This window comes from Natrix helvetica, assembly GCF_964273705.1.
Source record: "Natrix helvetica genome assembly, chromosome: 1".
In the NCBI taxonomy this organism is placed as follows: Eukaryota; Metazoa; Chordata; class Lepidosauria; order Squamata; family Natricidae; genus Natrix; species Natrix helvetica.
Genome location: NC_138548.1, coordinates 298,234,992 through 298,247,610, shown reverse-complemented (window position 1 = coordinate 298,247,610; position 12,619 = coordinate 298,234,992). Strand labels below are relative to the sequence as shown.

General features: G+C 43.2%; 1 protein-coding gene across 1 annotated transcript in view; it reads right to left on the bottom strand.

Moving 5' to 3' along the window:
• Positions 1-2,269: 2,269 nt before the first annotated feature.
• MAPKAPK3 (MAPK activated protein kinase 3) overlaps positions 2,270-12,619 on the bottom strand; it is an 80,515-nt gene continuing 70,165 nt past the window's right edge. The window contains exons 7-11 of the mRNA XM_081936777.1: positions 12,443-12,518; positions 11,779-11,903; positions 6,440-6,525; positions 4,578-4,658; positions 2,270-3,280 (exon numbers count right to left, since the gene is read on the bottom strand). Coding sequence (XP_081792903.1) covers positions 3,122-3,280; positions 4,578-4,658; positions 6,440-6,525; positions 11,779-11,903; positions 12,443-12,518 — 527 coding nt within the window. The 3' untranslated portion in view covers positions 2,270-3,121. The remainder of the gene's footprint in view (positions 3,281-4,577; positions 4,659-6,439; positions 6,526-11,778; positions 11,904-12,442; positions 12,519-12,619) is intronic.

Here is a 12,619-nt window from a genome sequence, read left to right as displayed (position 1 = left end):
AAGGAGTAATAGCTGTTCTCAAAGTCATCTGGCACTAGCTCTGAGAAATACAGGAAATGTGAAACATGTCATCTGACAGTGAATTATGGCACTTTGGTAAATATTGGGTAATTGTGGAGTCTGAATAACCTTAAGAGTAGGTAGGGTTGGAGTTTTTGCTTTTTTAAAAAAAGCCTTTTGCTATGATTTAGTCTCATATACTAAAGTATCCTCAAGTCATGCTTGACTTCTAGTGGCTACAGACACACGTTCATGTTTTTTGCCATCATTTCAGAAATGTTTGTCATTGCCTTCTTCTGATAGTTGCCCCCCCCCCCCCAATTTCCAAATCTACCCTCTAGCCCTGGTGATTCAAGTACTAACCAGATCCAACCATGTTTATTTTTTTTAAGAGCAGCCAAGGTTGGCTAAGTGCTGCCACCTAGTGACTACTGCTAATTTACAGTTGCTCTAAATTTAGTTAAATTGAATATTAAAACAAATAACATATGGACAAAAATGATGCCTTCAAATTAAGTTCGCTTCACATTCTTCGAAGGGGAGAAGAAAGAGAAAGTCTGCCATCCTAGAACTGAAAGTAAAATATCACAAAAGAAGATAGATTAAAAGAGCGAGGTCCATTTAAGAAAAAAAAATGGTGAAGCACCATTTTATTAATATCTGCAAAATGTTTAATTTTCACAAACAGTTTGAAGTGCTTTTAACATCAATTTAATATGCTTGCAAATCAAAGAGAGGCACCTATGTAATTAATAGAAATTTACTTCATTGCAGATTAATCCTTATAATTCTAGAATAAGGATATAATACAAAGTCACCAATATATATATATTTGGTTTAACAGCCACACATTTTCTTCCTCTATCTCTGGTCTCCTGGCTTGTGCAGCAGACTTAGTTTGGAGAAGGTAAAAAACAAAACAATTCATCTGCAATTATTTATCATCTCGCCATTTTGCAAGTACCATTTAGGAGAAGACTTCATCTCCCCCTTGAGCCCTCTGACAAACACGGAGGCCATCAAAAGATTCCTCTTTCCTGTATTGAGTGTTAGAAGTGAGAAGTAACATAAACAAGCACCCCTGCTGTTCGTTAGCATCTCCAAAACTGTAGCACAAATGAAAGCTGAGAGGGAGGGAGGTCTGGATCAATTCTCACCTTCTACCTAGAGGACCAGGGGCGCTTGCATGTGTGGGAAATCGGTATAGGAATATGAATATCCCTTTTCAAAGGAAATGTTTGGGCAGTGAAATGATCTGAATAAAGATAATTGATATGCAATGCAGGTTTCACAGGACAAGGTTATTGTGAGATACTGTGTGAAAAATACACCCCAGTTTGAGACCTTTAGTGTTTGGCACAGTTGCTTTTCTTGTTGCATATATTGCCATACTGAAATATCTAAACTCTCTGAAAAAATGTCCACACAAATTACTTGAGTGACTTCAATTTTTTGCTATCCCATCCACCCTAATCTACAGGGTATTAAGAAATAATATATGATACGTAAAAACAACTGTAGTAACGTGTGTGGGTGTCAAATTTGCACATTTCTGCTTTGAATGTAGAAGCACTCATGGCATGTGCCCATGTTTTAAACTTTTTAATATGTGGACAGTACAGGAAAGTGCTATATCTCCCAGTTCACAGAATAGCCAAACTAATACATTATCTCAGGGAAACGGCAATTTATTTCCTGGTAGTAGTTTCCCAAGATTTCTCATGGAAATTCATCAATAGCTAAATAAAATGAATATTAATAAAATAGGTGAAGTAGGGCCTGTTGGTTTAATATGTTTTTAAAAACAACATCACAAGAAGGGAGGGGTGACAATCATTCTACCCCTGTCCTCTCTGATGATGCCACCATGTCAACTCCAGACCCCTGGAAGCTCTTCACGGCTGGAAAAGAATGTAAAAAGTGTGCCCCCCTGGTGGTTCTTTTAGTAAAAAATCATAGTGCATCTGGGATTCATTTCCTTCTGAACTGTATAAAATTTCAGCTAAAATCTTTGTGCAAAGTTGTGGATGCTGACAAACAATGATACTTTGGTTGATTAATGCTATATATTAATCTCTGATACTTAATTTAAAAAAGTAAACACTTGAAAAAATATGTGATGAAAATAAATTATGGCCTACATGTAAACAATGAAATGGAACATCTAAATCAGTGTTTCTCAAACTTGGCGACTTTAAGTCCTGTGGACTTCAACTCCCAGAATTCCCCAGCCAGCTATGCTGGCTGGGGGATTCTGGGAGTTGAAGTCCACAGGACTTAAAGTCGCCAAGTTTGAGAAACACTGATCTAAATCATAAAATGTAGCAACTGCACTCATACCTGTTTCGCTATGTGGATCCTACAAGGCAGCCAGTGGAAGTTTCCTGTGGTTGAAAAAAATGTGTGCCCACTTCACACGTGACTAACTACATTGTTTTTACCTACATGATCTGAAGGTAAGAATGGACGTAGGCTTGTATTAATCCCTTAAGGATTAAACTGTAAATATTTCCCAAAGACTAAAAAAGCAATGCTTCCTTATACAGATGGACAGTGTATAAAATAAGAGCATTAACCTGATAAGAACATTAAATACAATAGAAATGAACAATGAAAATCAAGCAAAAATATATGAAAAACTTACTTTTTCATAACTCTCTGATTGCTTCTTGTAATAACCTGATTTTTTTTTTACTCCTTTGCTTTATGCATGGTTTATTCTATTTCTCTTGAATGGATTCAGCATAATCCAGTCTAAATTAAGCACATTTATGTCCTTATGAATTCATTTGAGAGTTAAGCAGATGGATGCTCTTAATTGCTTTATATGAAAAAAGGGATTTAGAATTGCTTGTTGTGACTGTGCTTTTGTAAGCACTGAACCCGCATTACCACAAGAAGTATTTATTTATCCACACTTCACTGATATTCTAAGGTTTGTTGCAGCTCCTTATGTAAAGTATACTAAAATGTAATAGAATGATTAACAAAATTCTTTGTAGAAAAAGGCCCAGTTGCATTGAAATAAAAAGTTCTCATCACCCACATTTGTGTTTCAGTTATGTATCCTTTGTGTGATGATTTCAATTCAACTAATTATTTCATTTTATTTCTCTGGTCTTTATTGGTTGTTACAGCCAGCTGATGCAGATGAGGTGCCTCCTTGTTTTTGTTTCTTACGCCGTTTGTTGAGGAGTCGATTGTTGGATATTTTCAAATCTTTAATTTTTACCTGATCATAGTCTACTCTCATGGTCGCCAAAGCACTAGTCATTTCCTCCTAAAATACATAAGAAGTAACAGTGAAATTTTAAGGAAAAATAGTCTGTCTCCTGTTATGTCTACAGAAGGATCGATCTTGAGCAAGAGTAACAGCTTTAGAGTCCCGTCCCCCTGCAAAAATTAAATACCCAATGTAGTAGATTGTAATGAATAAAACAATTCGTATGTAGGATTAAACATTACATATTAGGGACAAAAAAAACCCTTGAGAACTAAATTAATTCTGTAGGGAACATTCAGCGAAGTAGAATATCTTTAATGCTGTCTATGTGTTTCGGAAGTTTAATGTTTTCCTATGTCAAAGGCAACCTGGCATTAGGAAAACTTCTAAAAAAATACTAGTGGCAAAGTGAAGTGGGTATTTAAAGTCCAAAACATCTGAAAGCCCAACCTACCTATTCTTGTTGGGTCTGCCTCAGTCAGGATGGACACCTCACAAAGCACATTATAAATGCTTTATAAATGCTTTTCTTGTAGCCCCCAGAAGTTTTGGAAAAACATCAATGGTACAATTTTCCATTGTTTTTCAAAGAAAAGATGATTGTAATGTATTTTTCGTAGTATAAGACGCACTAGAGTATAAGATGCACCAAGATTTTGAAGAGGCAACTTTAAAAACAAAATTTTTTTGCACTCTGCAGACCTCCCAAAAAAGGCCCGTTTTTCGTGAAAACGGGCCCATTTTTGTCACAAAAAGGGCATGCATAGCTTTTAGGAGGCTTATGGGGTGCTTCCTGGGCCCATTTTTAGCTCATTTATGCCATTCCCAGCGCCCAGGAGCACGCTGGAAGCCTCCTAAAGGCTATGCACAGCCATTTTTGCAAAGGGAGCAGGGTTTCAGGAGGCAACAAAATGCTGTACTCAGTGTATAAGACGCACCCAGATTTTCACCTTCTTTTTGAGGGAAAAAGGTTCGTCTTATACTCCGAAAAATACGGTAAGTATTTGGACATATCTAGCACGTTTATTTAAAACAAAAAAAAAACCTCCAAAACTCCTGCTCCAAAAGGCATACTAAAGAAAGATTAGAGTAAAAATCTTGGCTTTAGCCACTGCAGACATTTTTGGCTAAAGTCTATTTAAAAAAATAAACACTTACCCCGGCACTAAAACCCTGCTTGTCTTTCTATGCCTAACCATAGAAATTCTTTCAATCTATTATCTGCATAGGATTTAGCAACTCTTGTGCTATTTCGCACTCCGTGGGGTTATAAATAATTAGAGAGAACACTGTTTTCCAACCACCCATTAAAAAGGAAGCTCTCCACCCAACTCTGCACATGCACAAAGATTACCTTCACTTCATCCCAGTGGTCTTTATCTTCTTGCAGGACTCGAGTAGTGTGAAGAGGGGTTGGTGGCACCACCATGGATTGCTAAGAGAAGCAAATCAATAGAGATGATTTCTTGGGACAGACTGCTGACACACTAACCATTAGCTGCTCTTAAAAAAAGAAGTCGTGTTCAAAATGTAGAAACTTGTCTCCTAAGCTATGTGAGAAAGAGTGTAGGCGGCTGCATTTTGGGAGACAGTCGTATTTTTCATAATCACAAAATTGCATAACTTCCATAAGACTGTGGCAATTAACTTGGTAAAAACTAGAGGAGAAAATCACATTTGAGTTCCTCCCACTTCCCCCAGCAAACACTTGTCAAAGGAGGAGAAAGCTTGCAGTAAAAGGAAAAAGCACAACATTTTCCCTTCTGTTTCTCAGCTTCCAGATAGACCTCCCCCCCCCCAAGTAAATCTCAAACCTCCTAATAAGGCTCAAAACCATATTCTTCATAAAATAATTTAGTATACCCCTCTATCTCGGTATGAAATTCTGCGGCTTTTAACATCAAGGTCCCATTTTCCTTTTAAAATACTTTTATTTAAAGGCCACATGGCTGAATGAGAAATAGAACAGACTGTCAGCTCTTAACACAGCTACACTTATATTTTAGTTTGTGTATTCTACTTAAAGCCCACCATGAGGTTGACACAATATTTGAATCAAAGGCTAAGCTTACACTTGTTCTTCTTGATCAACTGCCATCCCTATGTCCAAATTAATCACTTCTGCACTATGACCGATGTCAGTGTTTCCAAATGTGGTTCAATCTAAATTTCTGGCTCAAAGGAACGGCAGGTGCTAGAACAGAATTTCTGTAATAGAGATAGGGAGTCCAAATCTCTCCAGAATTGTTTATATTAGAAATTAAAAATTTAAAACTTAATAAATCAGTTTCAACTTTGGTGACCGGAAAGAAAGCAGGACTTTCTCCTCACAGACATGCTCAACTCATTGGTCCGCTTAACTTTGAGCCTTTCTTATTGAGACAGAGATCCCTTTTCAGCCTACATTTCCTTTGGGCTGAGAGAAATGAGAGTTAGCTCCCTATTTAACCATTTGCTCTATGGAGCACTCAAATTGCTCTCCTGGACTTTGTCTCTTTTAAGAGTTCACAAGGCATTTAATCTCTTTAGTCTGATTTTTCTTGGCAACGATATGAATCCATTTTTAAAGCAGCTATTTGAAGTGCGTTGCTAGATCTGAGAATCCGGTACAGAAAAGGTTGGTGTCTTTTGCCTGGCAGTATGCAGATGGGAAACTCATAGCTTCAGTAGCAGCTTGCTCTCTCTCTTCCACTCCAGAGCGGAGTCTACTTCAACACTCCCAGAGCCTTTTAGTTAGTTGGCATCTCCATCAGAAACAACTCTGGCGTGATTTTCAGCAAGAGCTGTGCTTAAGCCTCCCCCTTCCCTATCTTGAGTTTTCCCAGTCCTCTGCCAAAAACTGAGAACGCCCCCAAAGCAGGAGGTCTCTATTCATATCAACACTGTGTAGCACGATGGTGCCTTGGAGGTCTAATAATAAGTCCTACGTTGATGAGGTAATGTAGCTTTTTATAAATAAGAGAAAGAGAATGTGTGCACTGCAATGAAAGCTAAATCTAGCTGAGAGCAGTTGGGTTGGGGGTGTAGTGTCCTTGACTGCCACTCACAGGGAGTTTTTTTTCCCTCTCCCCTCCAAGACTTCCCTCATACTGTGAGGGAGAAATTATATTCGTTTTTACAGATAGAGCCTTAGTTCAATTAGTAATATGCTAAATCGTTCAGCAGGCTGCTTAGTACCCACACCTAGACACAGGCACACCATTGTGCAGGACTCACATTAATCCAGGGATGATTCATAAATTGAGAAATGGTCATCCTCTCTGTTGGGTCAGTTTTCAGCAATAGACGAATGAGCTGCTTGGCTAGAAAAAAAATACACATGGAAACATAACTTACTGTAAGCAGTAAGAGCTTGTAAAATGATACAAGAAAAATATTGTAGAATATCCATGCACCCTAATCAGTTTTCCTCTTCTGTCAAATTAGAAAAAATGGCACCTATAACTATCTGTAGAATGAATATGTCATATTCATATTCTTATATTTAAGAACTACTTATCTTTTCCCATTTATATCCTGCCTTTCACCCAGAAGCACAAGACCATACATAGTGATTTCTTCTCTAAAGTTAGCAGCCAGAAAAGGTACAGTATGAATCTTCATGGCTTATTATAGTTTCTAAATGTTTTTAATAATATAATAATGATAATTGTTTGGATTATTGATTATTAATTAAACTGTTTTTAGAGTTATTTGTTTGTGAGAGTTATTTGTTTGTGAGAAGGGCATATAAATTTGACAAATAAATCCAGTTCTCCTCAGTTTTACACCAATACCCTAACTGCTACAATATTTTAATTCTATAGGGAGGAGAGAAATTTGAAAGGGAGGAAAAAACATGATGTGGACTTAGAGAGCTCTATAAACTGAAATCGTTAGATCACACCCTCCTCCAATCTGGTATTCTCATCATCACTTCTCTGATTTCTTTAAGCTTCAATAGGGTATCTATGGCTCTCCAAATGTTGTTGGATTTCAGTTTCAGACAGCATAACCAATATCCGAAAGGCCAAAGATTCTTTGCTCTTGAATGAACCCATTTCCATTGGTTGAGGGGACATGTCATTCCACTGTAGCCAAGTCTGGAACAGTTCAGAAATTTGGGCCCCAAAAATATGACTAGATTTGCTAGGCCAGATGAGGCAAACTTGGCTCCAAGCAGGAAGAAATTATTTTAGGATGATGCATTTTTGAGCATTTACAAATGTTGAACATGTCTATATAAGATTATTTGTTATATGGAATCTCTGGAAGCAGAAACTGTAGTCAATATTCTACTACTAATCTAGAGGTAAGCAAGCTGTGTTATCCCAGACGTTACTGAGCTCTTAATTCTTAGAAAGCATGGGAAATAGTGACAGTTGTTGGTAGTGGTCAGCAGTGGGTGGGATTCAAACAATTTAACAACCGGTTCTTTGCCCTAGTGATTTCTTCCAGCAACCAGTTCGCCAAACTGCTCAGAAAGTTAACAACCGGTTCTCTCAAAGTGCTGCGAACTGGCTGAATCCCACCACTGCTGGTCAGGTAGCAATTTTCAGAGTGCCATATGTTGCCTATTCCTGCTCTAGACAAACTAATTACAAGCTAATTACAAAGAAAACCAGATATGAAGAGGCATACTGGTAGAGCAATATGATATTTGTTACCTGGAATACATTTTTGTTTACATTTAAATTTACATCTAAATTTCTCTCTAGTATTAAAATAATATTTGAAGAAATGGCATTTAATTCAATTTGTCTAATTTTTTGGTTTCTGGTCATTCTTTTTACACTGTTTATGAGTTAGGCATGTGCTTTCATGAAATTTGCCAACTTTTATTTGTTTTTATCCTTCATTATTTTTACAAATAACTCCTCGAGGACGGGTTCGTGGACCCCGAGAGGTGCAGGAATCGGAAGCTAAGGGGATTTTTAGTAAAGTGTTTTTTATCTTTTTTAGGGGGTCCCAGGGTGGGGGGGAGGGTTAACCAGATCGGGAGGAGGGCCAGAGCCGGACAGACGGGTGAGTCCAGGAAGGACGGGGACGCGGTGGAGGGGGGGAATACAAAGGTCACGAAAGCAGAGGGTTGTCCTATTACAACGGTTGCGGGGAGGAGGGGATGCGAGGACAGGATAAGATCCCAAGGTCGGTTGGGAGACCGCGGCTGCTGGTTACGCCCGGTCGCTTGTACCAACCCCTGCAGTCTAGGTGGACAGGTGCTACAGAGCCAGGGCCTGCGGCTGATGCTTTGCAACGCAAGGTCTGTCACCAACAAGGCCCCCCTCATTAATGAGTTGATCTCAGAGGGGGAGCTAGACCTTGCAGGGATAACGGAGACCTGGTTGGGCCACGAGGGTGGTTTACCCCTCGTGGAAATGTGCCCACCGGGTTTCCGAGCATTCCATCAGCCTCGGGCCCTGGGTAAGGGTGGTGGGGTGGCGGTGGTTATGCGGGAATGTTTAAAGCCGAGGGAGTTCACTGTTCCTCAGATACCCGGGTGTGAGTCCCTTGGTGTGAGTTGGGGCCCAGGGAGGCAGTGGGGCTTGCTGATTGTATACTTGGCTCCTCGCTATACATCAGCAGCCCTGCCCGAGCTCCTCGAGCTAATCTCAGCGACGGCAGTTGAGACTCCCAGACTTTTGGTCATGGGGGACTTCAACTTGCCGTCAACGGGAGCGGCTTCCGAGGCGGCTCGGGAGTTCATGGCTTCCATGACGGCCATGGACCTGACCCAATTAGTGCAGGGCCCCACTCACGAAGGGGGCCACACACTGGACCTCATTTTTGTATCTGAACAGTGGACGAGTGATCTGGGAATAGGGGATTTAGTTATCACGCCCTTGTCATGGTCAGACCACTCATCCCTCCGGCTGGACTTCCCTGGCGCTATCCCCCACCGCGAGGAGGCGGAACCAGACTCTATAAACTGGTACCGCCCCAGGCACCTGATGGAATCTGATAGATTCCTGACGGAGCTTGGGCCAATACCTGTAGCCTTGTCCCGCTCCCGTTCCGAGGACCTAGTGACTGCCTGGAATAGGGCGACGACTGGGGCCTTGGACCGGGTTGCGCCGTTGCGACCTCTCCTGCGACACCGACCCACCCGGGCTCCTTGGTTTACTGAGGAGCTCAGGGTGATGAAGCGCCACAGGAGACGTCTAGAGAGCAGATGGAGATCCTCGCGCTCCGAATCTGACCGAACACAGGTAAGAGCCTATTTGCGGACTTACCTTGTGGCAATAAGAGCAGCCAAACGTAGACATTGTGCTGCTCTTATTGCGTCCGCGGATAACCGCCCTGCCGCCCTGTTTAGGGTGACTCGCTCCCTCTTATCGCAGGGGGCGCGGGAGACACCCTTACAGGGTAGAGCAGAGGAGTTTGGGGAATATCTTCAGGACAAAATCGATCAGATCCGGAGCGGGTGGACCTCCGTCAGTGGACCAGACGAGCCGCCAACAGCGAGTCTTGAGAGACCATTCTGGGAGGAGTTTGACTCTGTTGCCCCCGAGGATTTGGACAGGCTGCGTGGACGGCTGCGACCCACCACTTGTTTAACGGACCCGTGCCCCTCCTGGCTGGTACTGGCAGCCTGGGAGGTGACACGAGGCTGGCTCCTGGGCCTGGTGAGCGCCTCACTGAGTGAGGGATATCTACCAACCGCCTTGAAAGAGGCGGTGGTGAGACCCTTGCTCAAGAGGCCTGCGCTCGACTCAATGGAGCTAGCTAACTATCGTCCAGTCTCCAACCTCCCCTTCTTGGCGAAGGTTGTTGAGAATGTGGTGGCGCAGCAGCTCCCACGACACCTAGACGAATCCGACTATCTAGACCCGCGCCAGTCCGGCTTCCGACCCGGGCACAGCACTGAGACAGCCTTGGTCGCGTTGGTTGATGATCTCTGGAGGGCCAGAGATAGGGGTTGCTCCTCTATCCTGGTCCTATTAGACCTCTCGGCGGCTTTTGATACCATCGACCATGGTATCCTATTGCGCCGGTTGGAGGGGATGGGAGTCGGAGGCACCGTTTTGCGGTGGTTCGGCTCCTACCTCTCCGACCGGAAGCAATGTGTGTTGACAGGGGGGCAGAGATCGTCCCTGAGGCCACTCACTTGTGGGGTGCCACAGGGGTCGGTCCTCTCGCCTCTCCTGTTCAACGCATATGTGAAGCCGCTGGGTGAGATCATCCGTGGTTTTGGGGTTGAGTACCATCTTTATGCTGATGATACTCAGCTGTATATTTCAACCCCAAACCACCCCAACGAGGCTGTCGAAGTGATGTCCCGGTGTTTGGAAGCCGTCGGGGTCTGGATGGGGGACAACAGACTCAAACTCAACCCCTCCAAGACCGAGTGGCTGTGGTTACCGGCACCTCGGTTCAGCCAGCTGACTCCATCGCTGGCCATAGGGGGCGAACAATTGTCCCCTGTGGAGCGGGCGCGCAATTTGGGCGTCCTCCTTGATGCCCGGCTGTCAATGGAGGACCATGTGGCAGCCGTGGCACGGGGGGCGTTCCACCAGGTTCGCCTGGTGCGCCAATTGCGCCCCCTACTGGACCGGAGTGCCCTGCGCACGGTCACTCATGCGCTGGTGACGTCTCGCCTGGACTACTGCAATGCTCTCTACATGGGGCTTCCCTTGGGACGCATCCGGAGACTGCAGCTAGTTCAGAACGCAGCCGCGCGGGCTATTATGGGACGTACACGTTACTCCCACGTAACACCTCTCCTGCGCGAGCTGCACTGGCTACCTGTGGCCTTTCGGGTGCGTTTCAAGGTATTGATTACCATCTTTAAAGCACTCCATGGCAGTGGACCTAGTTACCTGCAGGATCGCATCCTACCACACACGTCCCTGCGACCTATTCGCTCACACAGAGAGGGGCTCCTCCTGGTGCCGTCTGCTAGTCAATGCCAGCGGGCGACACCTAGGAGTAGATCCTTCTCTGTGATGGGCCCAACCCTCTGGAATGACCTCCCCCCAGACATTCGAACTACCACCGACCTCCGTTCCTTCCGGCAAAAGTTAAAGACTCACCTGTTTCAATCAGCTGGCCTGGCACTTTCTTAGTTGTACCTCCCAGGGATTTATTTTATTTTAGGGTTGGGGTTTTATTTATGATGTTTTAAGATTAGTATTATTTATTTCTTAGCACAGTCTATTTCCTCCTCCAATGTATCTTAAATGCAGTTTAACCGTATTTAATTATTGTGAATGTTTTTATTATTGACTGTACACCGCCCCGAGTCCCTTTTTGGGAGAGGGGCGGTCTAAAAATCTAAGAAAATAAATAAATAAATAAATTAAGTGGCAAACATACCCAACATACATTTGTTTCCTATTTTCCCCACAACAACAACCCCGAGAGGTGAGTTGGGTTGAGAGTGAGTGACTAAACCAGGGTCACTCAGCTGGCTTTCATGGTTAAGGCCGGACTAGAACTCAGAGTCTCCAGCTTTCAAGCCTGGTGCCTTAACCACCAGACAATCTTGTATCTTGAAGGTCTCTATGAGCACATAGGTTACCCAACTAAAAGTTGCAATTTTAAAAACCCATCAGTGATGCACAACATTCATTTACCTTCGTCAGATACCTCTGACCATTCAGGATTTGGAAATCCATACTGCCCCATCCGAATTCTTTTTTTCATTCCAGGGGAAATGGGTTGGCCAGTATTAGAATAGAATGGAGGGAATCCACACAAACTGTAAAAGAAGGACATATATAGATGAGCTTCTGGTAATTAGAAGACAGTGGTGGGTTGCAGGCGGTACGCCCCGGTACGGGCAAACTGGAGCCTGCCCGGAGCACGGGGTACTGTTCCGGTACGGTGCTCCAGAGGGCTCACCCACCCGAGCTCCTTACCTGTCCTTTAAGCCTTTGGCACTTCCATGCACGTACATGGCGCGTACGGCACCTCCGCCAAGCAGCTGGAGCTTCACGGAGGCATTGCTGGCATGATCCATGCATGTGCTGCGTGCATGTGCGCGCACACCACGCACCCATATGGGTAACGCCGGCCCCTTCCAACCGTACCAGTTGGAACGGGATCCGGAATCTACCACTGCTAGAAGATTACTATATATTCTCTCCCTGGTCCCATGTAGAGTCACAGATGGCTGCTGATTCTTCTGACAGAATGAGTAATGACTAATTTTTCTGATTTACTAGTGGCATTACGGTAATAAGGAGCTAATGAGTGACATATCAGAATTCTGTTTTGTTATAAAAATTTTACACTTACAGAATATACATGATGACACCAAGAGACCACATATCACAGGATTTGTCATATTTCTCAGGACCAAGTACTTCTGGTGCTGAAAAAGGGAACAAAAGAATTGTTAATGTTAGTTTTTCAGATGTTGGTTATATGCTAATTAATATTTATTCTTTCCTTATTATTAAATAAGTGGTTAGT